At 54.4% G+C, this 26,030-nt stretch overlaps 1 protein-coding gene across 1 annotated transcript in view; it reads right to left on the bottom strand.

The window, feature by feature from the left end:
- VIPR2 (vasoactive intestinal peptide receptor 2) overlaps window positions 1-18,359 on the bottom strand; it is a 57,032-nt gene extending 38,673 nt beyond the window's left edge. Inside the window, 2 exon segments of the mRNA XM_079150665.1 lie at window positions 16,121-16,220; window positions 18,226-18,359. Coding sequence (XP_079006791.1) covers window positions 16,121-16,220; window positions 18,226-18,330 — 205 coding nt within the window. The 5' untranslated portion in view covers window positions 18,331-18,359.
- Window positions 18,360-26,030: the final 7,671 nt, after the last annotated feature.

The following is a 26,030-nucleotide window of genomic DNA, read 5'->3' as shown; positions in this document are numbered from 1 at the left end:
CCCTGCAGTGACCCTCTGTGCCTGGCACCACCCAGTTTCCACTGGGGTCATCCTCAACACATTCAGCAGGCACCAGCCGAGGCAGAGGTTAGCGCTCACCTCCACGAAGCCTCCCGTGACTCTGTGCCCTTCACACAAGTGGGCTGGCTCACGGAGATGGCCCACTCTCAATCCACTCTGACCACCCAGGAGCAGCCCCCAACACAGTCTGACTCCTGGGGACTGGCCATCCAGTGTGGACCTCGACACCCCCAGCTGCAGAGGGTGTGCTGTGCATCCTCCGCTGTCCTGACTCCTGCCCCTGGCAGAGGGCCTTGATGAGAGCCCCAGGGGCTGCTGGCTGCCCCCTCGTTGGAGGCCCATCCCTGTGCTCCCCCAGCTCAGTGGCCCTCCAGGTGATCCGCCTGGGCAGCATCTATGGCAACTCAGGTGGGTTTGTTTCCACAGGGTTGTGCAGAGGGTTTTGGTGGCCCCTCTCTCTCAGGTCACCTGATGGCTGATGGGACCTTGGACCCTCCCTTCTCCCAGGGAGCATCCCTGGTGCTCACCCCTCCACAGCGGGGTGAAGGACATCCCACAACTCTCCATCCCAGAACCTGCAGAGGTGACCATCAGACCCACCGTGAGTCCTGCTCAGGGCACTGGCCCTGGGGAGGGGCCTGCCCTAGATCATGGTGAGCCCAGACCCCAGAGCCACCTGTCACTCCACATCTGCACACACGGACACGCATGTGTCTCCCCTGCATGCCTCTCAGCCACACGGAGCCATCGTCCCCAGCCACACCATATCCCACGACCAGCCACAACAGCAAGTCCCTGTATGCCCTCAACAGCCCCCTGTCCACGAAGAAGCAGGGTGACAGATCGTCTGACCGGGAGACTAGGTATGAGGTACGCGCAGGTTAGAAATGCTGGACTTCCACCTTGTCTTCTGGAAGGAATCCTAGTTCCTCCCCAGGCGATGAGAAGACTCAGAATGGTAAAGAATGATTAAAGGTGGGAATTCAACATATTTAACCTCCAACACAACTGAGTGCAAATCATCAGTAGGTAGTGAGACCTGGAAGATGTTTGAGTTCCTGCCACTATGGAGAAAACCCAGGGAGTCTCAGGCAGGTGCGGGAACAGCTGGAGCTTAACTACACCAGCACAGCCATCAACCATGGGGTTAGATTACCTACATGGGCTCACCTGTGCGGGGCTGCACCTGTTCAGCCTTGGGTCTATGTAAGGAGATTCTATGATTCCTCTTAGCTGTACAATTCTAAAGTAACACCTTTCAGAAAAGCTGGCCACCTTCACTTTGGCCATCAAAGCCATCAGTCCTCTGTGCCTGCCACCAACTTGAGACCCAGAGGGTGTTGTGAGCTGACCTGGGGAAAAATCATTGTTTTGCAAGTGCTTTGTCCTCCTCTGCTTGCAGCCCTCTGCTCTGCACTGAATCGTACCAGGTGAGCGAAGCTGCTGGCCTCACGAAGCCACCATGTCTCTCACGCTCAGGATGCTGCCTTCTCTGCACTGGGTTCTCAGCAAGGGACACAAGAGAAAACAGGAGCCGGCTGGCAGGGGCCTGGGGAGGAGGACGCAGGGGACCAGGCTCTTCCTTGAGTTGACTGCCCTGGACTAGAGACTGCAAGTCTGGCCCAAGGTAGTCTGGTCTTGTTGCAGAGCCAGGAGGCCAGTCCCTCTTGCCTGGCCACCCCGCCCAGGGCCAGTGCACCAGAAGATGCTCTCTCATATCCTGGGAGAGACCTGGCTCTGTTGATCCACCTCAGCCCTCACTCTGTTTCCTGGGCCTTGCTGGAGCTGAGAGGAGGCTGGCAGCAATTCAGCAGTTCCCACCTCCACCTTGCTTTGACTTTCTGCTCACAGACCCCACAAAATAACAGTATTCTTGGAGATCTGGTGTCACCTGGGCAGTAGGGGTTACCAAGATGAACACACAGACCAGTCCCCAAATCCCTCTGACCCCGAGTGCCCCCAGCATGCTCTGACCCCTCTGACCCGTGGGGTCTGTTTCCTGAGCTTGGGGCACATGCAGAGACATGAACACCATGCTTTGAGCAGTTGTCCTCTCAGGACAGCTCTGTCCTAGCCGCTGAGTTCCAGGACTTTCTCCATTTGGTGTTTATTGCAAACAAGGCTCCAGAGAGAAGCCAACAGAAACCTGCAGGAATCAGGTCCAGCATTCTCTGCCCCAGGACTCGGACAGACAGACCTGCCTGTACCTGGAGATTTGGAAATGCTGGCCCACATTGCCAGGCTCCTTCAGACTCTGTTCCTCTGTGGACACCCTGAACTCTGCCTGTTCAGATGGCAAGTGTGGAACACCTGTTACGGGGTCTTATAGAACCCAAGTCCCTCCAGAGCACATAAATTCTACTGAATGAGGGTTCCTTGTTATTGTTCTGAGGATGCAAATTCACGTCACTTGTTCTTAAACTATTTGCTAGTGAGATAAGGTGAGCTACATCTACACATTTGCTGGGTGAGTCTAGCAGTGCCAAATGCGTTTAGAAAGTTACAATTAGGAACAGTGACAGTAATTGCTATTAGAGAAGGGGGTGGAGGGGAGCCTAAGGGAAGCATCTAGCATGGTGAGACACAATGGCACACTCTAAGAAGACTGCGTGATCTGATGATCTGAGGGACGTTAGCGGGCAGGCTTGGGTGACGGTGCCTACCGTCCACAGAGACAGAGACTAACTAGTCAATTGCTCTCTCCTGATTTATGTGGTGTTGGGATGAGCTGCTAAGAGCTGATAATCTGCAATAACAGACACCCAGATGTCAGTGAGCATCTGCACCCATCCTGGCTACGCTGTGGATGGAGAGCCTCAGCACCTGCTGGAGCTTTCTGCCAGAAAGGATGGCAGATGCCTAACTGGCCACCATGGCCCCAACCCACGTGGGGTTTGCTTGGGACCCGAGAGAAACCGGAGAAGCAGGTCAGGGTGGGAGGGGATTGGTCAAGGGGTCCGGGACTCCGTGGGTGCTTGGAGCAATGCCAAAAGCTACCAAGGGTCCAGAAGGCCATGTCCTGGGACACTGTAACCACCCAGGCGACGGGCATGCCCAACTTGAATCTCAGAAGAGGCAGCTTTTTTCTGGGATTCCCGCTGATCCTGCAGACAGGAGTCACATTCTAGGACTTGAGCTAATAGCACATCAAGACCCAGACACAGAAATAACCAAAGCTAAGTAAATGCACAAAAGGGCTTTTCAAAGTAACATGTAGAGATACAGGCAGAACCTATGTATTTAGAAACATGCTGAATCCAAGAGAACCCAAACATTACCTCACTCCAGATTGAGCCTGAGTCCGTTCTGACTTGGGGCCTGCCCCTCGCTGCCTGGCAGCACAGGCTGACGTGGTGCTGTGGACTGGAGCCTGCTGGCCCCCAGGCCTCGCCTGTGCCACAGGGGCAGCGGGCAGCAAGGTGACTGAGTGCAGAGGGACAGTGCCCATACATGAACCTCCATTCAGGAACTACCTGCTATGTCTCCATAGTGCCCCCTCCTTGCCTGAAATGGGTTAAAGACCAGCACCTGCCCCTCCCTGGCCCATGGCTGGTGCCTGCTGTAGGAGGCAGGGCTGGGCAGGGCTGCACGGGGTGCACGAAGCCCTGGGTGGCCCCTTCAGGAGGGGTCACAGCATGGGAGAGCCTGTCCGGTTTACAACCAAGGCTTGGGTGGCACTTCCCAGGACTGTGTGGGACAGAGCTAGGGCAGTGTTGGGGCCAGAAGACTGCAGCCCCAGGCCAGCGGTTGGCACCTGGGGCCTGGTTCCAGTGACCTCGCAGGAGTGTCCAGCCCCAAGAACCACTGGGAGCCAGTAGTGGTCCCCCTGACCAGACCCCCACCACGGAGCACTGGCCCGTGTCCCTGATGGTGATGCCCCTCCCTGCTCTGATCAAGGTCACCTGTCTCCCACCCCACGTGGAGGCCCCACCCTCCCCCTCCCAGCAGCCCCCGGTGGGACCCGTACAGGCCCCGCAGGGCTGCCAGCCATCTGCTCCAGCACCGGGCCTTCTCCTTCCACATCCCTGCGGTTGGCGTCTTGCCCCTGACCTGTGGAAACGGCTCCTGGGCGTTGCTTCTCCACAGGAATGTCTCCAGGGTGCTGCTCCCCGTGCTACCCAGGGTGCCCTGACTCCTCCCAGAGTGAGTGCTTCACGACCTCCTGAGCCAGCTCTCACGGAGACCCCCTCCTGGACCCACACTCTCACAGAGACTCCCCTCTCAGAGGCCCTCCCTCTCTGGAGAACCCCTCCTCTCACGTGAAGACCTCTGGGGTCCCGGCCCTGCAGCCTCTGCATGCCCGCTTGGTCCTCCTCTAATTGGAAATTGCCTGGAGCTCCCACACACGTCCTGGTGCATGCAGATGGTTCTGGGCGCAGCTTTTAACGTCCCAGGGCCCGCGCACAGGGCCCTGCTGTGAGGAGGGTGCCACAGGGTGCAGGAAGCTGTGCCCACAGGCAGTGTGCGCCCTCCTCACCAGAGCTCCTGGGCCACTCACTGGTCCTCTCCAAGGGGCCTCGGCCTCCCTCCCCCTGGAGGTGTGGAGCCCGGGGGGCAGCACAGCTGCTCCACACCTGCGTGGCCGCAGACCCCTAGAGTGCTCTGCGCTGAGGCACCCCATGTTCCCCCCAGAGTCTCCAATCCAGAGAAGCCACAGCTGCTCCCAGGGTCCCTGTTCTTCCCCAGGAAGGAGGCGATGGAGAGGTTCTGCCAGGGCTGATGTGGGAGGCCCACAGGAGAACCACGAGAAATGACCAACCTCAAATCCCGGCAGGCCAGAGGGAGAAGCCCACTTCACCAGGCCAGTGAAGGCAGTGTCTAGAGGCAGCAGATGGCTTGGAGTCAGCTCAGCTGTGGGCTGTGCAGGGGACGCTGGGGCCTTTGTGGCAGGTGCTAAACAGGCAGATGAGCCCTTCTGGAGCACGCTACTCTGTCTGCTCGGCAGACGGTGACGGCCACAGAGGCAGCATGTGGTGAGGTCCCTGGACCTGGCACTGCCCGCCTTCAGGGCCTGACTTCCTTCTCTGGTGGTGTGATGGGCAGGGTGCCTGGGGACTCCCCACTCTGCCCGGCCAGGGGTCTGGAGCCCCTCTGCTCTGGTGAGCACCCTCATTCTCACCAGCCTGTGCTGTCCCCCCACACTGCCATGCCCAGGGCCTCCCCTACCCCACGTGCCAGGCAAGGTGCATGCAGCTCGCTCCTCTTCTTGGTCCAACCCTCACCAGAGAGGAGAGCCCCTGCAAGGGAGGCTGGGAGCTGAGAGGACAGGAAGGCTAACTGGGACCCTGGCCTTAAGAGGACATGGTGACCAACAGGCCTGAAGTACCAAGACAGGTGTTCACCGTCAGGATGGAAGCAGCTCAAGCCCCAGCAGGGGCTGCGGAGGGCAGGCAGCGGGCCGCTGGTTTCACTGTCCACTCCAGAATGGGGTGGGCTGGATGGAGCAGACGGGAGACACACAAAACTAAAAAAGCCAAGACCCAGGCACTAGGCACTCAGCATTCTCAAAAGGTTGACAGCAAATGCCCTGGGCACCGGGCACCCACAGCAGCCTCGAGGGTTCTTAGCGGGTGACACACAAGCCAGCTGTGATCGAAAGCTTTCCTGGTCTTACTGGCAGCTTTCCCACCTCCCTGCTCGTCTCTGAGTGAGGACCAGGCAGCCTGGCCACCTCATCACTGTGGATGACTTCTTCCTGATAGGCTGATGCTGCTGCGGTTCATACTCAGGTCTCCCTCAGTGATCCCACGCCCCTTGGTCCCTTGACCCAGGCCCTGTTTCCTGACAACCGAGGGACACTCTCCATGGCACTGCTGACCCTGATGTGTTGCCCAAGCACTCATCTAGGATTCCCTGGGTGACCGCATCCTGTTCACTCTCCCATCACCCCTCCACCTGGCACATGCTCCATAAAAACCTGCTGAAAACATCAACGAGCAAGAGGGTTGGCTGAGGCTCTGCAATGAGCACAGCGCTGCTCACTTCTGCTGGCTCCAGGGCACGAGGCAACCACAGGGAGGCAGCCCTGGCTGCCAGGACCTGAGCCATCCCTGAGGCTGGTCCTCGGCCAGCCAAGGCTGCAAAGCCTTGCAGTGGAGAGGTTTGAGTGCAAGTTCTCTCTGGGAGAAGCTGCACTCTCTGCAGTTGAAACCCTGCAAGGTCAGAGGCCACAGAAGACCCACAGGGTCCGTGTGGAGGCACATGCCACTGTCCACAAGGCAGTGCCATGGCCCCACAGCCTCTGCTGCCCAGGAGGAAGCCAGCGTCACCTGGCCACGTGGAGCACAGCCGTGTGTTGGCCATGCTCCCTCAGAGGCTGCCCAGGCCTGTGGGTCCTGGAGCCCCTCCACATGCTCCCTGGGAGAGGAGGGGCCCCTGGACTAGGGCTGACATGACGTGGCACACAGAGGGAAGCCATGAAGTCAGTGCCCGGCTGGAATGTCACTGCACGTCACCCCTCCAGGGCACTGGGTATCACTGCCTGCAGCAGGAAAAGCACCCGGCTTCTGAGGATGGAGGCCAGGTTGGTGTGAGAAGAGCCAGGTGAGCCCAGACCTAAGGGCCGGAGGAAGTAGCAGCAACCAGGAGTGAGGGAGCTGCGGTGGGCAGGGGGCAGAGCAGGGTGTCAGCAAGGAGCCCTGCCTGGGAGGAGGCTGCCTGGGCCCAGCTGGCAGCAGGCTCGCCACGCCCTTCCCAGAGGCCCTCAGGTCCACAGCTCCATCCCTCAGGCACGGCTATGGCCAGCCAGTTCCCAGGCCTCACCCGGCCAGCTCCTGCATGGACTCCCTGGCAAGCTCATGTAGAAACCCTATTCAGGGTAGGATTTATTTCAGGGAGATTTTCTTTTTCCTGTAAGAAGTACATTTAAAGAAATGTTTGGAAATCCAAACCACTAGTCATTGATCATTTAAACATGCAAGTCTAGGCACAGATCTGTGAAAGTATGGAAAAGAGAAGAAATCCGTCGAAAACAACACAGAGAAAGCAGACCAGCCGTTCACCTCCACAGACTAGCCAAGGATCCTGTGCCAGACGGAAACGCAAGGGAAGAGATGGACGGTGGCAGGCCACCCTGCCTCAAGGGGCAGCAGCCAGAGCCTCAGCTCCACTGGCTCTGCCCTGCACCAGCACAGGCCCTGGTACCCATTGGTTAGTTCACACGGTGACATCTCCAGGGACCAGGAATGGCTAGCCTACACCACAGCCCTGCTCCAGAGCAGTCTGCAGGGAGACCCGATCACCCTTGTTGGGCAGGGCTCAGGAAGCAGCCCAGGGAAGCACATCTGTCAGGACTTTTGAAAGAGAAGACATTCATGGACTGATGAGCTTCCACTGTGACGTGAGGTACGAGGAGGGGCCAGAAGGAAAGTGGGTGTCACCGACTGTGTACATGAGTGCCGCGTAAGGGGCTGATCAGGGCCACGAGCAGCAGAGCAGACTTTGTCAGTGGCTTGGAGTCGCCCCTCAATTGCTGAGATATTGTATTCCAATGAAAAACCAGTCCTGAGACATCGTGCATAGGAGCAAAACAGCGTCAGCTGCCTAAGAGCTCAGGAGCCTGGTGGGGACCAACGAGCACCACAGAACATCACACACCTCTCAAGCAGAGCTCACGGATAAGGCTGGCCAAACGCACTGTTCACATTTAAAACTGAAACAGCAAGAGAAGGGTAGGGTCCTGCTGAGGTGGAACGGCTCTGGGAGCTGTCTGCAGGCGTGAGCTCTGGCCCTGCGTATGAATTTTAGCAGTATTTTTCTATGTGCATGTATTACTTAATTGCTTTATTTTCTCCTCTTTCTCCTCCTCCTCCTTTCTCTCCCTTTCCCTCTCTCTTTCTTTCTTTGTGATGCTGGGGATCAAACCCAGAACCTTGTGCACATTAGGCAATTGCTTTACCACTGAGCTACACCCCCGCTGCACACTTGATTTCTAATGTGACAATTTTCACTAATTCCTCAGCAGAAGCTTCTGAAGTATCTTCAAGGCTGTATCAGATTTTGAAGCTGCAATAGGAAACAAGACACCATCTCTCCCTCAATGACAATGTGGAAGGACCAGTGACCACAGGGAGCCGTGGTCACTAAGGTGACCACAAGGCGTCCCTGGATAGTAAAAGCAGGACATCTGAGTCCCACTGGGAAGTGGAAGCCCTGGCTTGTGGACAGTTCTCCTGGCCTGTGTTCCAAGCCATCCTTCCTGTAGCCAGCAGCCTTGGAAGACAGAGACAGTCTCCCTCTGGTCTCCCCAGTGGCCAAGGCACCCCCTCTCTCTGAGCCACAGCTGGCAGACTAGCCAGCAGCCTCCTGTGGACATTGGGTTTCCCTGGGCTCGGCGTCCTCAGCTGTGACACAGATGAATGGCATGCATGTGGACCCCTTGGGGCTGTAGGCCAGGAAGGCCATCTCACCTCCGGCCCTCTGCCTCATCTTATGCCCCTGCCTGTGTCTATGGAGCCAGGGCTGCAACCTTGTTAGCTTGCAGCAGGGAGCAATCTCGAGCCCCTATGGTTTCTGACAGGCAGGTCAACATTTGTTCTGCCCTTTCATTTAGAACTTCCTTCCTGGCTGGTCCTAAGCTGATGCCAACTGTCACAGCTCAGCTGTGGCCTCCACTCATGGCGCAGGGAGGGACAGCCCCCAAAGCACAGGCACCTGCTCTGCCCAGATGCAGGGGAGCCCACAGGAGGTCACAGGCTCCCAGTGACCTTGCACGCAGGCACCTACACGCCTGCTGGGGGCATGCCCTGTCAGAGGGCTGGCATTCGTGGCCCAGGCACGCCTGGTCCTCTGGTGGCAAGATCAAGTTGGACTCACTGATGAATCAGGATGAGGTCACACAGCTCTGCAGCTCAGAGTCCTTCAGAAGAGCTCAGAACTGAAACTGGGTTTTGCCTCTCTTTGGTATTTGCTTTTCCATGCAATGAAGAGATTTCCACAACAGAATCACAGAATTCCCTCACTTCTGGCGCTTTCACTCTAGTCCCTCGATCCTAAGCTGTGACATCACTCCACAGGCCCCCAGACCTCAGTGCACCTTTGGCCCCAGTGTGCACTCCTCCTGCGGCCTGGTCCTTGGGATGCCTCACCCAGCTCTGGGAGCTGGCAGCTGTGGTTCCCATCACCTGCGGTAGCTTCATCTCGGTGACTTACTACTATTTATATCCCTGGCATTTGAGCCGTGCATATTTCAAAGAGTAAAAAGAGGCACTGTGGACACAGGCCGTCTCTGCAGAGGGCTGCGGGGCAGGCAGGCCCACGGTCAGCTCTGCTTTGCTCCTGGGGCAGCGGGCAGACGCACTTGTGAGTCAGAAAGGTGGAATGAAAATAGGAGCCTGCAGTATAAGCAGGTGCCCAGCAGATGCCTGTTAGCACAGCTGAGTGCAGTGTCCCCTCCACGCCCGGATCAAACCTATACGTTCCTCTGCCAAGAGGATGCCAAGGTAAGCCCAGGACAGACTGCGCTCTGAGGAGGAGTCCTGTGAGTATTCTTCAGGGTGCTGACTTAGCTTTCAGAGGGGACGCCAGCAGGACTCCAGCCACCCCGCTGGAGCCGCCGCTAGCTCCTGAACTGTGTGGCCGCAGAGGTCTGCCTTGCTTCCACAACTTTTATTTAATGTACTGTTGCCAAACTTTAAAAACATGAAATATTTTAGATTGCATTTCTGAAAACCCTAAGAAAACAGGAGGCTGGGCAAACGGGACATGCATTTGTTCATGGACAGCCAACACAATGCTGCGGGCCTCCTCAGAATCTCTTCTGGAACCCCTGAGCCCTAGACCTCTCTCTACAAAGGCAGGCTGCACAGCAGGGACTTGCACGGTGTCCAGCTATGGCCAGGTGGCTTTTGGCTCTCCACAGAGCTGGGCCTCAAGAGGAGCTGTGGGGCTAAGACACTGTCTGTTCTCTGGACAGAGTCCATCCGCACAATCGGGAGGATGTGGTTAGCAGAAGTGGAGGGGCACCTCGAAATCACAGGTCACTGACACTGGAGAGAAAGGAGCCAGAGCCCTTTCCAGTGTGGACGCAGAGGCCCAGGGCAGGAGGACAAAGGTGCCTGGATACACAGTCAGAACTACACTGTCCATCATGGGGGCTGCCAGCTGCCTGGGGCTCCGACCCTGAATTGTGACCCAGGTAGTGATATGCTGCTGAACACACAAAGCACACTATGCTTTTAAAGACTTGGTGTGGAGAAGAAGGTGAGCGTGATGGTCTGTGCTGATTCTGAGTGGAGATCACAGTGTGAGACTTGGTGTGGAGAAGAAGGTGAGCGTGATGGTCTGTGCTGATTCTGAGTGGAGACCACAGTGAGGCTTGGTGTGGAGAAGAAGGTGAGTGTGGTGGTCTGTGCTGATTCTGAGTGGAGATCACAGTGTGAGACTTGGTGTGGAGAAGAAGGTGAGCATGATGGTCTGTGCTGATTCTGAGTGGAGATCACAGTGTGAGACTTGGTGTGGAGAAGAAGGTGAGCGTGATGGTCTGTGCTGATTCTGAGTGGAGATCACAGTGTGAGACTTGGTGTGGAGAAGAAGGTGAGCGTGATGGTCTGTGCTGATTCTGAGTGGAGACCACAGTGAGGCTTGGTGTGGAGAAGAAGGTGAGTGTGATGGTCTGTGCTGATTCTGAGTGGAGATCACAGTGTGAGACTTGGTGTGGAGAAGAAGGTGAGCATGATGGTCTGTGCTGATTCTGAGTGGAGATCACAGTGAGGCTTGGTGTGGAGAAGAAGGTGAGCGTGATGGTCTGTGCTGATTCTGAGTGGAGATCACAGTGTGAGACTTGGTGTAGAGAAGAAGGTGAGCGTGATGGTCTGTGCTGATTCTGAGTGGAGATCACAGTGTGAGACTTGGTGTGGAGAAGAAGGTGAGCATGATGGTCTGTGCTGATTCTGAGTGGAGATCACAGTGAGGCTTGGTGTGGAGAAGAAGGTGAGTGTGGTGGTCTGTGCTGATTCTGAGTGGAGATCACAGTGTGAGACTTGGTGTGGAGAAGAAGGTGAGTGTGGTGGTCTGTGCTGATTCTGAGTGGAGACCACAGTGTGAGACTTGGTGTGGAGAAGAAGGTGAGCATGATGGTCTGTGCTGATTCTGAGTGGAGACCACAGTGAGACTTGGTGTGGAGAAGAAGGTGAGCATGATGGTCTGTGCTGATTCTGAGTGGAGATCACAGTGAGGCTTGGTGTGGAGAAGAAGGTGAGTGTGATGGTCTGTGCTGATTCTGAGTGGAGACCACAGTGTGAGACTTGGTGTGGAGAAGAAGGTGAGCATGATGGTCTGTGCTGATTCTGAGTGGAGACCACAGTGTGACTCTTGGTGTGGAGAAGAAGGTGAGCATGATGGTCTGTGCTGATTCTGAGTGGAGATCACAGTGAGGCTTGGTGTGGAGAAGAAGGTGAGTGTGATGGTCTGTGCTGATTCTGAGTGGAGATCACAGTGTGAGACTTGGTGTGGAGAAGAAGGTGAGCATGATGGTCTGTGCTGATTCTGAGTGGAGACCACAGTGAGACTTGGTGTAGAGAAGAAGGTGAGCGTGATGGTCTGTGCTGATTCTGAGTGGAGATCACAGTGTGAGACTTGGTGTGGAGAAGAAGGTGAGCGTGATGGTCTGTGCTGATTCTGAGTGGAGATCACAGTGTGAGACTTGGTGTGGAGAAGAAGGTGAGCATGATGGTCTGTGCTGATTCTGAGTGGACACCACAGTGAGACTTGGTGTAGAGAAGAAGGTGAGCGTGATGGTCTGTGCTGATTCTGAGTGGAGATCACAGTGTGAGACTTGGTGTGGAGAAGAAGGTGAGCGTGATGGTCTGTGCTGATTCTGAGTGGAGATCACAGTGTGAGACTTGGTGTGGAGAAGAAGGTGAGCGTGATGGTCTGTGCTGATTCTGAGTGGAGATCACAGTGTGAGACTTGGTGTGGAGAAGAAGGTGAGCATGATGGTCTGTGCTGATTCTGAGTGGAGACCACAGTGAGACTTGGTGTAGAGAAGAAGGTGAGCGTGATGGTCTGTGCTGATTCTGAGTGGAGACCACAGTGAGACTTGGTGTGGAGAAGAAGGTGAGTGTGGTGGTCTGTGCTGATTCTGAGTGGAGACCACAGTGTGAGACTTGGTGTGGAGAAGAAGGTGAGCATGATGGTCTGTGCTGATTCTGAGTGGAGATCACAGTGTGAGACTTGGTGTGGAGAAGAAGGTGACTGTGATGGTCTGTGCTGATTCTGAGTGGAGACCACAGTGTGACTCTTGGTGTGGAGAAGAAGGTGAGCATGATGGTCTGTGCTGATTCTGAGTGGAGACCACAGTGTGAGACTTGGTGTGGAGAAGAAGGTGAGCATGATGGTCTGTGCTGATTCTGAGTGGAGATCACAGTGAGGCTTGGTGTGGAGAAGAAGGTGAGTGTGATGGTCTGTGCTGATTCTGAGTGGAGACCACAGTGTGAGACTTGGTGTGGAGAAGAAGGTGAGTGTGGTGGTCTGTGCTGATTCTGAGTGGAGACCACAGTGAGACTTGGTGTGGAGAAGAAGGTGAGCATGATGGTCTGTGCTGATTCTGAGTGGAGACCACAGTGTGAGACTTGGTGTGGAGAAGAAGGTGAGCATGATGGTCTGTGCTGATTCTGAGTGGAGATCACAGTGAGGCTTGGTGTGGAGAAGAAGGTGAGTGTGATGGTCTGTGCTGATTCTGAGTGGAGACCACAGTGTGAGACTTGGTGTGGAGAAGAAGGTGAGTGTGGTGGTCTGTGCTGATTCTGAGTGGAGACCACAGTGAGACTTGGTGTGGAGAAGAAGGTGAGCGTGATGGTCTGTGCTGATTCTGAGTGGAGATCACAGTGTGAGACTTGGTGTGGAGAAGAAGGTGACTGTGGTGGTCTGTGCTGATTCTGAGTGGAGATCACAGTGTGAGACTTGGTGTGGAGAAGAAGGTGAGCGTGATGGTCTGTGCTGATTCTGAGTGGAGATCACAGTGTGAGACTTGGTGTGGAGAAGAAGGTGAGCGTGATGGTCTGTGCTGATTCTGAGTGGAGATCACAGTGTGAGACTTGGTGTGGAGAAGAAGGTGAGTGTGGTGGTCTGTGCTGATTCTGAGTGGAGACCACAGTGTGAGACTTGGTGTGGAGAAGAAGGTGAGCATGATGGTCTGTGCTGATTCTGAGTGGAGATCACAGTGTGAGACTTGGTGTGGAGAAGAAGGTGAGCATGATGGTCTGTGCTGATTCTGAGTGGAGATCACAGTGAGGCTTGGTGTGGAGAAGAAGGTGACTGTGATGGTCTGTGCTGATTCTGAGTGGAGACCACAGTGTGACTCTTGGTGTGGAGAAGAAGGTGAGCGTGATGGTCTGTGCTGATTCTGAGTGGAGATCACAGTGAGGCTTGGTGTGGAGAAGAAGGTGAGTGTGATGGTCTGTGCTGATTCTGAGTGGAGACCACAGTGTGAGACTTGGTGTGGAGAAGAAGGTGAGTGTGGTGGTCTGTGCTGATTCTGAGTGGAGACCACAGTGAGACTTGGTGTGGAGAAGAAGGTGAGCATGATGGTCTGTGCTGATTCTGAGTGGAGACCACAGTGTGAGACTTGGTGTGGAGAAGAAGGTGAGCATGATGGTCTGTGCTGATTCTGAGTGGAGATCACAGTGAGGCTTGGTGTGGAGAAGAAGGTGAGTGTGATGGTCTGTGCTGATTCTGAGTGGAGACCACAGTGTGAGACTTGGTGTGGAGAAGAAGGTGAGTGTGGTGGTCTGTGCTGATTCTGAGTGGAGACCACAGTGAGACTTGGTGTGGAGAAGAAGGTGAGCGTGATGGTCTGTGCTGATTCTGAGTGGAGATCACAGTGTGAGACTTGGTGTGGAGAAGAAGGTGACTGTGGTGGTCTGTGCTGATTCTGAGTGGAGATCACAGTGTGAGACTTGGTGTGGAGAAGAAGGTGAGCGTGATGGTCTGTGCTGATTCTGAGTGGAGATCACAGTGTGAGACTTGGTGTGGAGAAGAAGGTGAGCGTGATGGTCTGTGCTGATTCTGAGTGGAGATCACAGTGTGAGACTTGGTGTGGAGAAGAAGGTGAGTGTGGTGGTCTGTGCTGATTCTGAGTGGAGACCACAGTGTGAGACTTGGTGTGGAGAAGAAGGTGAGCATGATGGTCTGTGCTGATTCTGAGTGGAGATCACAGTGTGAGACTTGGTGTGGAGAAGAAGGTGAGCATGATGGTCTGTGCTGATTCTGAGTGGAGATCACAGTGAGGCTTGGTGTGGAGAAGAAGGTGACTGTGATGGTCTGTGCTGATTCTGAGTGGAGACCACAGTGTGACTCTTGGTGTGGAGAAGAAGGTGAGCGTGATGGTCTGTGCTGATTCTGAGTGGAGATCACAGTGAGGCTTGGTGTGGAGAAGAAGGTGAGTGTGATGGTCTGTGCTGAATCTGAGTGGAGACCACAGTGTGAGACTTGGTGTAGAGAAGAAGGTGAGTGTGATGGTCTGTGCTGATTCTGAGTGGAGACCACAGTGAGGCTTGGTGTGGAGAAGAAGGTGAGTGTGATGGTCTGTGCTGATTCTGAGTGGAGACCACAGTGTGACTCTTGGTGTGGAGAAGAAGGTGAGCGTGATGGTCTGTGCTGATTCTGAGTGGAGACCACAGTGTGACTCTTGGTGTGGAGAAGAAGGTGAGCGTGATGGTCTGTGCTGATTCTGAGTGGAGATCACAGTGTGAGACTTGGTGTGGAGAAGAAGGTGAGCATGATGGTCTGTGCTGATTCTGAGTGGAGATCACAGTGTGAGACTTGGTGTGGAGAAGAAGGTGACTGTGATGGTCTGTGCTGATTCTGAGTGGAGACCACAGTGTGACTCTTGGTGTGGAGAAGAAGGTGAGCGTGATGGTCTGTGCTGATTCTGAGTGGAGACCACAGTGTGACTCTTGGTGTGGAGAAGAAGGTGAGCGTGATGGTCTGTGCTGATTCTGAGTGGAGATCACAGTGTGAGACTTGGTGTGGAGAAGAAGGTGAGTGTGGTGGTCTGTGCTGATTCTGAGTGGAGATCACAGTGAGGCTTGGTGTGGAGAAGAAGGTGAGTGTGGTGGTCTGTGCTGATTCTGAGTGGAGATCACAGTGTGAGACTTGGTGTGGAGAAGAAGGTGAGTGTGGTGGTCTGTGCTGATTCTGAGTGGAGATCACAGTGAGACTTGGTGTGGAGAAGAAGGTGAGCATGATGGTCTGTGCTGATTCTGAGTGGAGATCACAGTGTGAGACTTGGTGTGGAGAAGAAGGTGAGCATGATGGTCTGTGCTGATTCTGAGTGGAGACCACAGTGTGATACTTGGTGTGGAGAAGAACGTGAGCGTAATGGTCATGTTGTTCATGAGTGGAGATCACAGTGGAATTTTCAAAAAATAAAATACATATTCAAATTCATCTCACGTGTTTCTTCTTACTTATTTTAATGTGGCTACTAAAAATCCAAATACCTGTGTGGTTCCATCCTATTCTACTGGGCAGTGGGTCTAGAAGACAGCCCAACCTCTGACCTCTGTGGGACACCAGACTTTCTTTCTTGAGGTGGAGTCATGGTGTGGAGTGGGAAACAAGAAAGCTCAGGGACAAAGAGCTTGCTGCTGCTGGCAACAGGAACCGTCACAGAGCCCTGCCATGGCACACCTCATCCAGCACCCTTCTGTCCGCCTGGGGACTAGCAGGCCCACCACATTTTCAATGGCTCTGTCTGCAGGAAAACAAAGCCCCCTGCCCCATTTCCTGTTTGCTTTCTGGTAGGTTTCCACCACCCTTCACTGGACCAAAGTCATTGTGATTAACTAAGATCTTAAAAGTCAGATAAATGCTCACTGCATGGGAAGATGGAGTGTTTGCAGAGTGTGACAAAGCACACGGCAGTTCAGCAACTGCTGCTGGCATCTCAGACCCTGAAAGCTTGTGCTGCTCAGAATAAAGGTTTGTGTGAGACCTCACCGACTTGGCACCCCAGGAGTCTGCCAGAGGCTCTCCAGAAATAGGGCAAAGTGGGCCTGCCTTCCAGACAAGGCAGCCTGGAACACCAGCGGGAACCAGAGGGTTTGGAGCTGTCTCCCGGCAGCCCTGCTGGAGCAGACCCCTCCCCTGCTGCACCTACCTGTGTGCTTGTCTGTCTGAGTCCTGAGGAGCTCTGCACATTTCGTTTCTTCCTCCTGTATTTCCAGATGAAATCGGCATTCCGGGTGAATACTGTTTACCTATTCAAGGTTAAAAGAAACAGAAGTAAATTAATTGCACAAGAGGAAAGCCTAACAAAATCTCTGCAAGGACAACCCAAAACCTCACAGTTCCAAACTGCTTCTAAAGTAAAATTCATTTAAAAGTAGTGACTTTCATTTTCTTGGCATGGTTGCTAGAAAAAAACCTTTACTATTTACTTTATAATGTGTTTAAAGCATAAAACCTAATTTTTTTTTTCTGAGCAGGAAAGTAAATTAACATAATACAGTGTATGTTTAGACCAAAAACCTCTCCACATCAGGAGTCTTCCATTTTGTAGCCCTGGAGCTAGTTAAAGCCAGTGTGTTTGTCTACAAGACCACTCAGGGGTCATGCACCTGCTTCCCTGGCACCGTGGGTTCTGTCTGTGTGATTGGTGAAGGCCCCTAATGTGGTCACATCTAAACTCAACCCTATAAGTAAAATTGTAATCATTCTGACCTTAGAATTTGGTGTGAAGAGGCTTTCAGAAAGACTAGACAGGGGCGAGTGTCACACTGCTGTGACTCCATGGAGACAGAGGTGGGTTCAGCCAGGACCCATGGTGGGGTCCACAGATGCTACATAAGTGGTCACTGATGCTGGCCACCCACAGGATTCCTGGTTCAGAAGGTAACATGCTTGATTGACATTCTTTTTCTCTGCCTCTGTGGGACCTCAGCAGGTGCCCACTTAGCAGGTTGAGCTGAGCCGCTAGCTGCCACAGAGATCTCTGTCTTTCTGCCTCTCAATCTCTCTCTCTCACCAAAATTTTACACTCTTATCCATTTAGATAAGTTATCCTCCTACTGATGCAGATCAACTACAATTCCAGCCAGGAACAGGATTTCCTAACAGAATTGAAAGGAGAAACTTGTATTGGACACTGCTGCCAAGTCCACCCATTTATACAACACCTGAAGGTCAGCTTCCCCAGCTTATTGCCAGACCCCTGGTTTTCATACGTGAACAAGTGAATGGTCTAAATTTCAGAATTAAGGACATCACATCCGCTTAAAAGAAATGTTAAGGCATTGAAAGCATTCCAACACCCCACATTCCAGGAACATGCAGAGCAATGACTTATTTGGAGACACCCTGGATGTTAGAGCAGCATTAACCACAATAATCCCTGTGCCTTCCACCCAAGCCTGGCCCTGGGGTTGCTGGGGTTCCGTTTTTTTCTGGTCCCTCAGCTGTACCTTCTCTGGGGGCCATGGGATTGGGGGCCTCCCGCCGGGGAGAACTAAATACCCTCAGCAATGCAGCCCTCCCGGGCAATGCCAGTCTGGGCTGCCACAGGCGTGGAGGGAGGTGGCTGTGCAGACAGGGTCTGGCGGTGAGGTAAAGCCCGCGTGTGCCACGCACTCCTCGGCCTAGGAGGGGAAAGTGCGAAAAGGGGTCGAACCTCAAAGGAAAAAAGTTTTTCAAATGAAGGAAAGATCTCCTGGGAACCAGGTAACACAGCGCTGCACTCATTTGCACACTTCTGGCAGTTTATCTTTCCGCACGGCTATCTTAAAAAAAAAAAGCATGCTATTTCCCAAAGGAAACTTTCCTAGCCACGCCGCGTCTCTTCCGACCCACTACGACGAGCACGCGCGGGTGGCGAGGGCCTGGAGGACCCGCAGTATTAAGCGACCAGGCGGCTCCAGTTTCCCCCTGAACGCCGGCCCGCGCAGGTGGCCGCGGACGCTCCCGCACAGGGCGCTCGGACCCCAGCCCCGGGGGGCACGGCCCGGCCGCGGCCCGCTGGCTGCTGGGGTCTCGGAGGAGCCTGGACCCTGCTTGGGGCAGACCCAGGACGTGGGGGGAAGGGAAGGGGCCCGCGCACCTCCCCAGCCCGAGCCGGACCGCCGCGCCTGACGGGGGATGTTGGGGCTTCCCGGGGACCCGGTCCCGCACCCCCGCCCCGCCCGCAGCCCGCGCTGCGACCCCGAGGGGCGCGCGGCGGCCACAGCCCCGCTTCCGCAAGAGGAACCCGCGGGCTCGCGGCGCACTCACGGGGACCAGCAGCCAGCAGCAGCAGGTCAGCAGCGCGGGCGCCCTCATCCCGGGCTCAGCGCGCGCCTCCGTCCCGAGCGCCCGCCGCCGCGCCGGCCCCAACATGGGCTCCGAGCGCCGCGCCGAACCTCGGCCCCCGCCGCCCGCCCCGCCCCGCGCCGCCCCGCGCCCCGCCCCGCCCCGCCCCGCGGCGCGCCGCCCCGCCCCGCCCCGCCCCGCCCCGCTCGGTCGCTGGGTCCCCGCCGCGCGCCCCCTCCCGCCTTCCGCCCCTCCCCGCCTCCCGGACCGCCGCTGTCGGTAGCGCGGAGCGGGCACAGGGATGCTCGCCCTGGGCCGAGGACTCCAGAAGGAGAACCTCGACGAGGAGGACGCGGCGCCTGGCGCGCCTTCCCGAGATCCCGGACGCTCTGCGGCCACTTGTGCCCTCCTTTGTAGCACCCCGAGGACGCCCCAGAAACCGACCCTTTAGGGGGCGAGCTGCTGTAGGAGCCGTGGAGTCGCTTGGTTGTTGGGTTAACAAAAGAAGGAAACTCCAGGGCAAACGTTTCCGTGGGGAGCAGACAGCCTCGAAAGAGGAAATCAGGCTGGGAAGCTGCAAAACCCAGCGTGGCGAACGTGGGCCCCGGTCCCCAGCAGCGGCCAGTGAAACCGGGAAGGCAGCCTTTCCCAAACCGCAGCCACGAGGTGCGCCGCCTGCAGAAAACGGGGTTGGGCCACCGCGGGGCGCCAGTCCAGGGGAAGAGTTTACCCGGAGAGTGGAAATGCACTAGCAATGAGAAATAAAACAGGTGACTTTTTTTGTTTGTTTAAATTTTATTCTGAAACAATTTCAAAGACAGAAGTCATAATAATAAGAATAGGCCAAAGCACAGCCTTGAACCTTTTACCTGGGTTCAGCCCTTCACTTTTCACCTCATTGAGTTCGTCGTTTTCATTTGGCCACTCCGATCCCCGCGGTAAACGCACCGACACCTGTCCCTTATCTGTCAGTGCCCTGGTGGGGAACCACATGAGAAAACAAGATCTGGACTTCAGGCTTGCAGCTTAGCATCTGAAAGACCGGACCTTGGTCCACTGGAAAACTTGTCTGGGCAGGCCAATGAGCTTGGTGCATTTGTAAGTGGCAGCCCTTGGTCTTCCACCCTAGAGGGTCACTGTGAGTCAGAATGGTTTGCGCCATGAATATTGCTGGGAGCCTGCAAACTAAAACACTGCCCTGCGTGGGGGGTGAAGGGACGTGTGTCCTGGGAGGTGGGTGGACTCGCAGCAGTAACTGTGATAACGGTCAGATACAGGCAGGCGGGAGTCAGGAAGATTCATCTTTCCTTGGGTGAGGTAAAGGACTGGAGGGTGACTAACAGATGGGACCCCTTGGACAGGGGTCTTCGGAGGACCACTGGGCGCCCAGAGCTCAGGGTAGGAATGTGGCTGCCCAGGAAGCTGAGAGCCAAGGAACCTTGATGAAGGGGAGCTGGGTCAGCGTGGCCACCAGCAGAGCTGGCTCGCCTCAGAAAGGATGCCCAGCAGAGGCTCTGTCCACCCTTTCCCTTCTCTGCTCAGGCTTTCTTCCGGCCCCTCCAGAACCACAGAGCCCTTGGGGGTTGTGGTGGAGAGAGGTCTGGCGCTTGTGGGTGGGGTCCCAGGCACTCTCCCGCCAGGCCTGCCTCCCTGCCCCCAGGTGGTCTCCAACCACTCCCCTTAGCGCTTCCCCCTGCAGGTGTCCAGGCCTCCAGGCTTCCCACCTGTGGACCCCCATAGGACCGCAGGCTTCTGGCACCTCCACCTGTGACTGCAGAGGCTTCTGAGGCTGAGGGCTGAGTGGCTCTACCTGGTGGTTCATCTAGGGGACCCCTGGGACCATGGGTCAGAACAGAGTGAAAGGTGCGTCCTCACTCACTGGAAGCCCCTTGCACCTCCAAGGCAGGAAGCCCCCTGGTGGAAGGGTGACTCCTGGCCCTCCTGACCTGGGCCCCTGGGCAGGACCACGGGGGTCCTCACTTGTCCACTACTCTAAGGCCATCTTAACTTGCAACTTTGAAGACATTTAAAGTTTCTTTTTGTCTTTTAAAAGACTGGATATTAAACTTTAGTTAAAAAAAAAAAAAAAAAAAAAAAAAAAAGGTTACATGCCCCCACCCCCACAAACACCCTGTGAAGAACCTGGGCTGTGGAGAGCCTTGCGGGCCCTTTCCCCTCCCAGCTCTGGACTTCCATGGATACCAGCACGAGACCAGGGAGTGGTTGGTGGTGGGCAGCTGTTGTGGGCTGGGACCTGGGCTTGTGCTTCTGGGTTTCTGGGAGCGGGAGGCTTGGTCCTCTGATTCTCCTCTCAGCTGCTGAAAGCTCACAGCACTGGCGCCTCTGGCCTCCCCAGGTTGGGGGCTTCCCAGGTTGGGGACCCAGTGGAGCTCTGTGCCCCAGGAGTGTCTGGGCTTGAGCTTTGAAGCACAGTTCCTGAGACATGCTTGGCCCACTGCTCAAGATGATTCAGAGCATAAGTCAAAGGCCAGTCAGGGAAGCCCCCGCACTGCCTAGGACCCCTGAGGTGACAGGATGACACAGATGCAGGCTGGGCTTCCACCTAGGCCACTGGCTGTTCCTACACTAAACACAGCTGAGGGGTTGCTCCTCAGAGCAAAGCATTGGCTCAGCCTGCTGTGCACGACCTGAGAGCTGCAGTCCTGGGCTCTTCTGCAGCTTCAGGAAGCTCAGTGTCCTGGGTGGGAAAGCTCTCGGCCTCCTCCAGCAACAGGTCTCTTCCCCCAGTTCTGTCCAGGTCAGGCCCTGCACCTGGGCTGCAACTGTACTGTGATGTGGGGGGTTTCTCTTCTGCCTGCTTCGCCTCTGCCCCACTGGGGTCCTCTGGGGTCCGAGGAAGGGTGGGAGGGCTCGAGAAGCCCTCTTTAGGGGCACAGCATGGTGGCTGTGGTGCAAGGATGCTGAGTTCCTTGGGCCTCCCCGGCCCCTGCGCTGCTGAAGGCTTCTGTGATGCCCTCCTGCAGACACCACCTTCCTGCATCGCCTCTCCAGGTGCCTGCCTGGTGCAGCTCCTGCCCAGCTCTGCTGTCACGGCCAGACGCCACCTCTCACTGTAGGACTCTAGTCCAGGAGAAGCCATTTTTGCCTCCTCAAGAAGACAGAGGCCTGGCCCCCCAAGAGCTGTGTAGGGGAGGGAGAGCCGCCTGCTAACCTTCTCAGAGAGCAGTATCGCTCTCAGCAAAGCCATGCTTCGGCCTTGGAGGATGGAGAGAACACAGCTTCTTGAGGTCACCAGCACTGGCGGAGCATTCGGGGCTGACACAGTGATGCCCTTGGGGCACTCTGGGCTCCACAGTGCATGGCGCCAACTGTGTTGGCTTTTGGGGCTTTGGCTCTGACATGCCTGGCTACGTCACCTCCAATGCCCCAGCGTGAGATGCTCAGGGAGCCTGGGCCAGAGGCTTTCAGATACACCTGGAGACAGGCCTGGTCCTTGGGGTTACCCAGAACAGGGGGCAAGGTGGCTGTGGGCGAGAAGCATCTGGGAGTCTGGTTCTCAATAGACTCCATGTTTTAGAGCAGCTGCGTCTAGAGAAAAATGAGCGGAGTACAGAGCTCCTGGTGCCCCTCCCCCTTCCCTGCATATGAGGCTGCAGTCTACCACCCACCCTGGTTGTGGACCCATGTCTGTGGTTCACTTGGTGCCATTCTGTGGGTCTGCACGGGTGTGTAGGACACATACCCACCGTCGCAGCGTCTGGCAGAATGCTGTCATGTGCTGTTCCTCTTTTTCTGCCCTCCCTCCTAACCCTGGACACCTGACCCTCACTGCCTCCACGGGCTGCCTTTCCCACATGGTGCCCTGGAGTCCCGCAGGGTGAGCCCTTCAGATTGGCTTCTCTCCTTAGTCATGGGCATGTTGGGTCCCTCCATGGCTTTCCAGGGCTTGAGCTCAGCTCTTCTTAGCCGAATACCAACCCCGTCTGGATCTGCGGAAGTACGCCTTGGTTGCTTCCAGGTTGTACCAATGGTGAGTAAGCGGTGTAAACAGCCGCGTGTGGGTTTATGCACAGACACACATTTTAAATTCCTGTGGGCAAATACCAAGGAGCACAATTGTTGGTGCCTGTGGAAAGAGAAAGCTTAGTTTTGTGGGAAACTTCCAAATCATCTTCCTGATCGATGGCACCACTTTGCTGTCCCCCAGTAAGTGTCCCTGTTGCACAACCCTGCCAGCTTCAGGGGTGGGCAGTGTTCTGGAGCCTGACGTTTCCAATGGGGCTTTTTCTCATATGCTTACTTACCCTTTTAAATCTTCTTTGTGGGTGTTGCCCAAAGCTTGGTCCTTGTCACCAATGACAATTCAATAAGGAGGACAAGATTTTAAGAAAGGAAAAAGAAGTTTTATTGCTGTGCTAGCAAAGGGGAAACAGGGAACTCCTGTTCCAAAGGCTGTGATTCTGCGCATCAGGAAGGACTGGAGGGTTTTAAAGGAACTCTTCAAAGGATACATTTCAGGTGTGTCCTGACAGAGAGTCCAAGGCCACCCCTATGGTGTGTTAACACTCCCTGGTTAATGGGGGAGATTGTCACTTCCAAGATTCTCTGGCAGAGATCTCCTTCCTGTGGAGTACAGAAAGCTCAGGGTAGTCTTGATCCCTGCCCCCAGTTTAGAGACGGGTAGAGGGAGAGGAGAAAAACAGAAAATTTGTCCATTTTAAAACTAAGACTCAGAGATATGTTGAAAAGGTGCAGTAGACCACTGCTACATTTCCACACTGCCAATTTCTGCATTCGATATCAATTCAAATATGGGAGAGGATGTCTCTAAGCTACGTCATGCTGAGAATGGAAAACAATGGAGGACTTTATAAGGGAAGGTTTTCACTGGAAGGTGATCAATAGTTCTTCTGGTCTATGGTTGCATAGTTGCAAAGGGAGGAGGGAAAAAAGAGGCAAATAAAAAAAATATGTACACAGAGGCATGATGAACGGGACAGTCAGAAGGACACACAAAGGCATGATGAAGGGACAGTGAGAAGGATACATAGAGGCATGATGAAGGGACTGTCAGAAGGACACACAAAGGCATGATGAAGGGACAGTGAGAAGGATACATAGAGGCATGATGAAGGGACTGTCAGAAGGATACATAGAGGCATGATGAAGGGACAGTCAGAAGGATACATAGAGGCATGATGAATGGACAGTCAGAAGGAAACACAGAGGCATGATGAAGAGACAGTCAGAAGGATACACAGAGGCATGATGAATGGACAGTCAGAAGGACACACAGAGGCATGATGAAGGGACAGTCAGGATACACAGAGGCATGATGAAGGGAAAGTCAGAAGGATACATAGAGGCATGATGAAGGGACAGTCAGAAGGATACATAGAGGCATGATGAATGGACAGTCAGAAGGAAACACAGAGGCATGATGAAGAGACAGTCAGAAGGATACACAGAGGCATGATGAATGGACAGTCAGAAGGACACACAGAGGCATGATGAAGGGACAGTCAGGATACACAGAGGCATGATGAAGGGAAAGTCAGAAGGATACATAGAGGCATGATGAGGGACAGTCAGTCGGACACACACCGGCATGATGAACGCACAGTGAGAAGGATATAAGGAGGCATGATGAAGGGACAGTCAGAAGGATACAGAGGAATGATGAAGGGACAGTCTGAAGGATACATAGAGGCATAATTAAGTTACAGTCAGAAGGATACAGAGGAATGATGAAGGGACAGTCAGAAGGATACACAAAAGCTTGATGAAGGCACAGTCAGAAGGACACACAGAGGCATGAAGAAGGGACTGTCAGAAGGAAACACAGAGTTTTGATGAAGGCAGAGTAAGAGGGACGCACACAGGCATTATGAAGGGACAGTAATAAGGACACACAGAGGCATGATGATGGGACAGTCAGAGGGATACACAGAGGCATGAAGAAGGGACACTAAGAAAGATACACAGAGGCATGATGAAGGGACAGTAAGAAGGATAAAGAGGCATGATGAAGGGACAGTCAACAGGATAGCGAGGCAGGATGAAGGGACACTAAGAAGGATACACAGAGGAATGATGAAGCGACAGTCAGAAGGATAAAGAGGCATGATGAAGGGACAGTGAGAAGGATAAAGGGGCATGATGAAGAGACAGTCAGAAGCATACAGATGGGCATGATGAAGGGACACTAATAATTATACACACAGGCATGATGAAGGGACACTAAGAAGGATACACAGAGTCATGATGAAGTCACAGTCAGAAGCATAAGGAGGCATGATGAAGGGACAGTCAGAAGGACACACAGCGGCATGATGAAGGGACAGTCAGAAGGACACACAGCGGCATGATGAAGGGACAGTCAGAAGGATACAGAGGCAGGATGAAGGGACAGTCAGAAGGATACAGAGAGGCACGATGAAGGGATATTCATAAGAATACACAGAAGCATAATTAAGGGACAGTCAGAACGATACATAGACGCATGATGAAGGGACAGTCAGTAGGATACACAGAGGCTTGATGAACGCACAGTCAGAAGGATACACAGGGCATTGTGAAGGGACTGTAAGAAGGACACACAGAGGCATGATGAAGGGACCATCGGAAGGATACACAGAGGCATGATTGAGGGACAGTCAGAAGGATACACAGAGGAATGATGAAGGGACACTAAGCGGGATACACAGAGGAATGATGAAGGGACCCTAAGAAGGATACACAGAGGCATGATGAAGGGACAGTCAGAAGGATACATAGAGGCACGATGAAGGGACAGTCAGAAGGTTACACAGAGGTATGATGAAGGGAGAGTCAGAAGGATATAGAGTCCTGATGAAGGGACAGGCAGAAGGATACACAGAAGCATGATGAAGGGACAGTCAGAAGCATAAAGAGGCATGATGAAGGGACAGTCAGAAGGATACACAGAGGCGTGATGAAGGGACAGTCAGAAGGACACACAGAGGCATGATGCAGGGGACAATCAGAAGGATAAGAGGGACGATGAAGGGACAGTCAGAAGGACACACAGAGGCATGATGAAGTGACAGTCAGAAGGATAAAGAGGGACGATGAAGGGACAGTCAGAAGGACACACAAGCCATAATGAGGGACAGTCAGAAGGACACACAGCGGCATGATGAAGGGACAGTCAGAAGGACACACAGAGGCAGGATGAAGGGACAGCCAGAAAAACACACAGAGGCATGATGATGGGACAGTCAGAAGGATACACAGAGGCTTGAAGAAGGCAGAGTCAGAAGGACACACAGAGTCATTATGAAGGGACAGTAAAAAGGACACACAGAGGCATGATGAAGGGACAGTCAGAAAGATACACAGAGGCATGATGAAGGGACAGTGAGAAGGATAAAGGGGCAGGATGAAGGGAGAGTCGGAAGGGTACACAGAGGCTCGATGAAGGGACAGTCAGAAGCATACAGATGGGCATGATGAAGGGACACTAATAATTATACACACAGGCATGATGAAGGGACACTAAGAAGGATACACAGAGTCATGATGAAGGCACAGTCAGAAGCATAAGGAGGCATGATGAAGGGACAGTCAGAAGGACCCACAGAGGCATGATGAGGGACAGGCAGAAGGACACACAGCGGCATGATGAAGGGACAGTCAGAAGGACATACAGAGGCATGATGAAGGGACAGTCAGAAGAACAAACAGAGGCATGATGTAGGGACAGTCAGAAGGACACACAAAGGCATGGTGAAGGGACAGTCAGAAGGATACACAGAGGCATGATGAAGGGGCAGTCAGAAGGATACAGAGGCAAGATGAAGGGA

The sequence above is a fragment of the Sciurus vulgaris genome (genome assembly GCF_902686455.1).
Source record: "Sciurus vulgaris genome assembly, chromosome: 8".
Taxonomy (NCBI): Eukaryota; Metazoa; Chordata; class Mammalia; order Rodentia; family Sciuridae; genus Sciurus; species Sciurus vulgaris.
The sequence above is the reverse complement of the archived record's forward strand: the minus strand, read 5'-3'. Positions and strand labels throughout refer to the sequence as shown.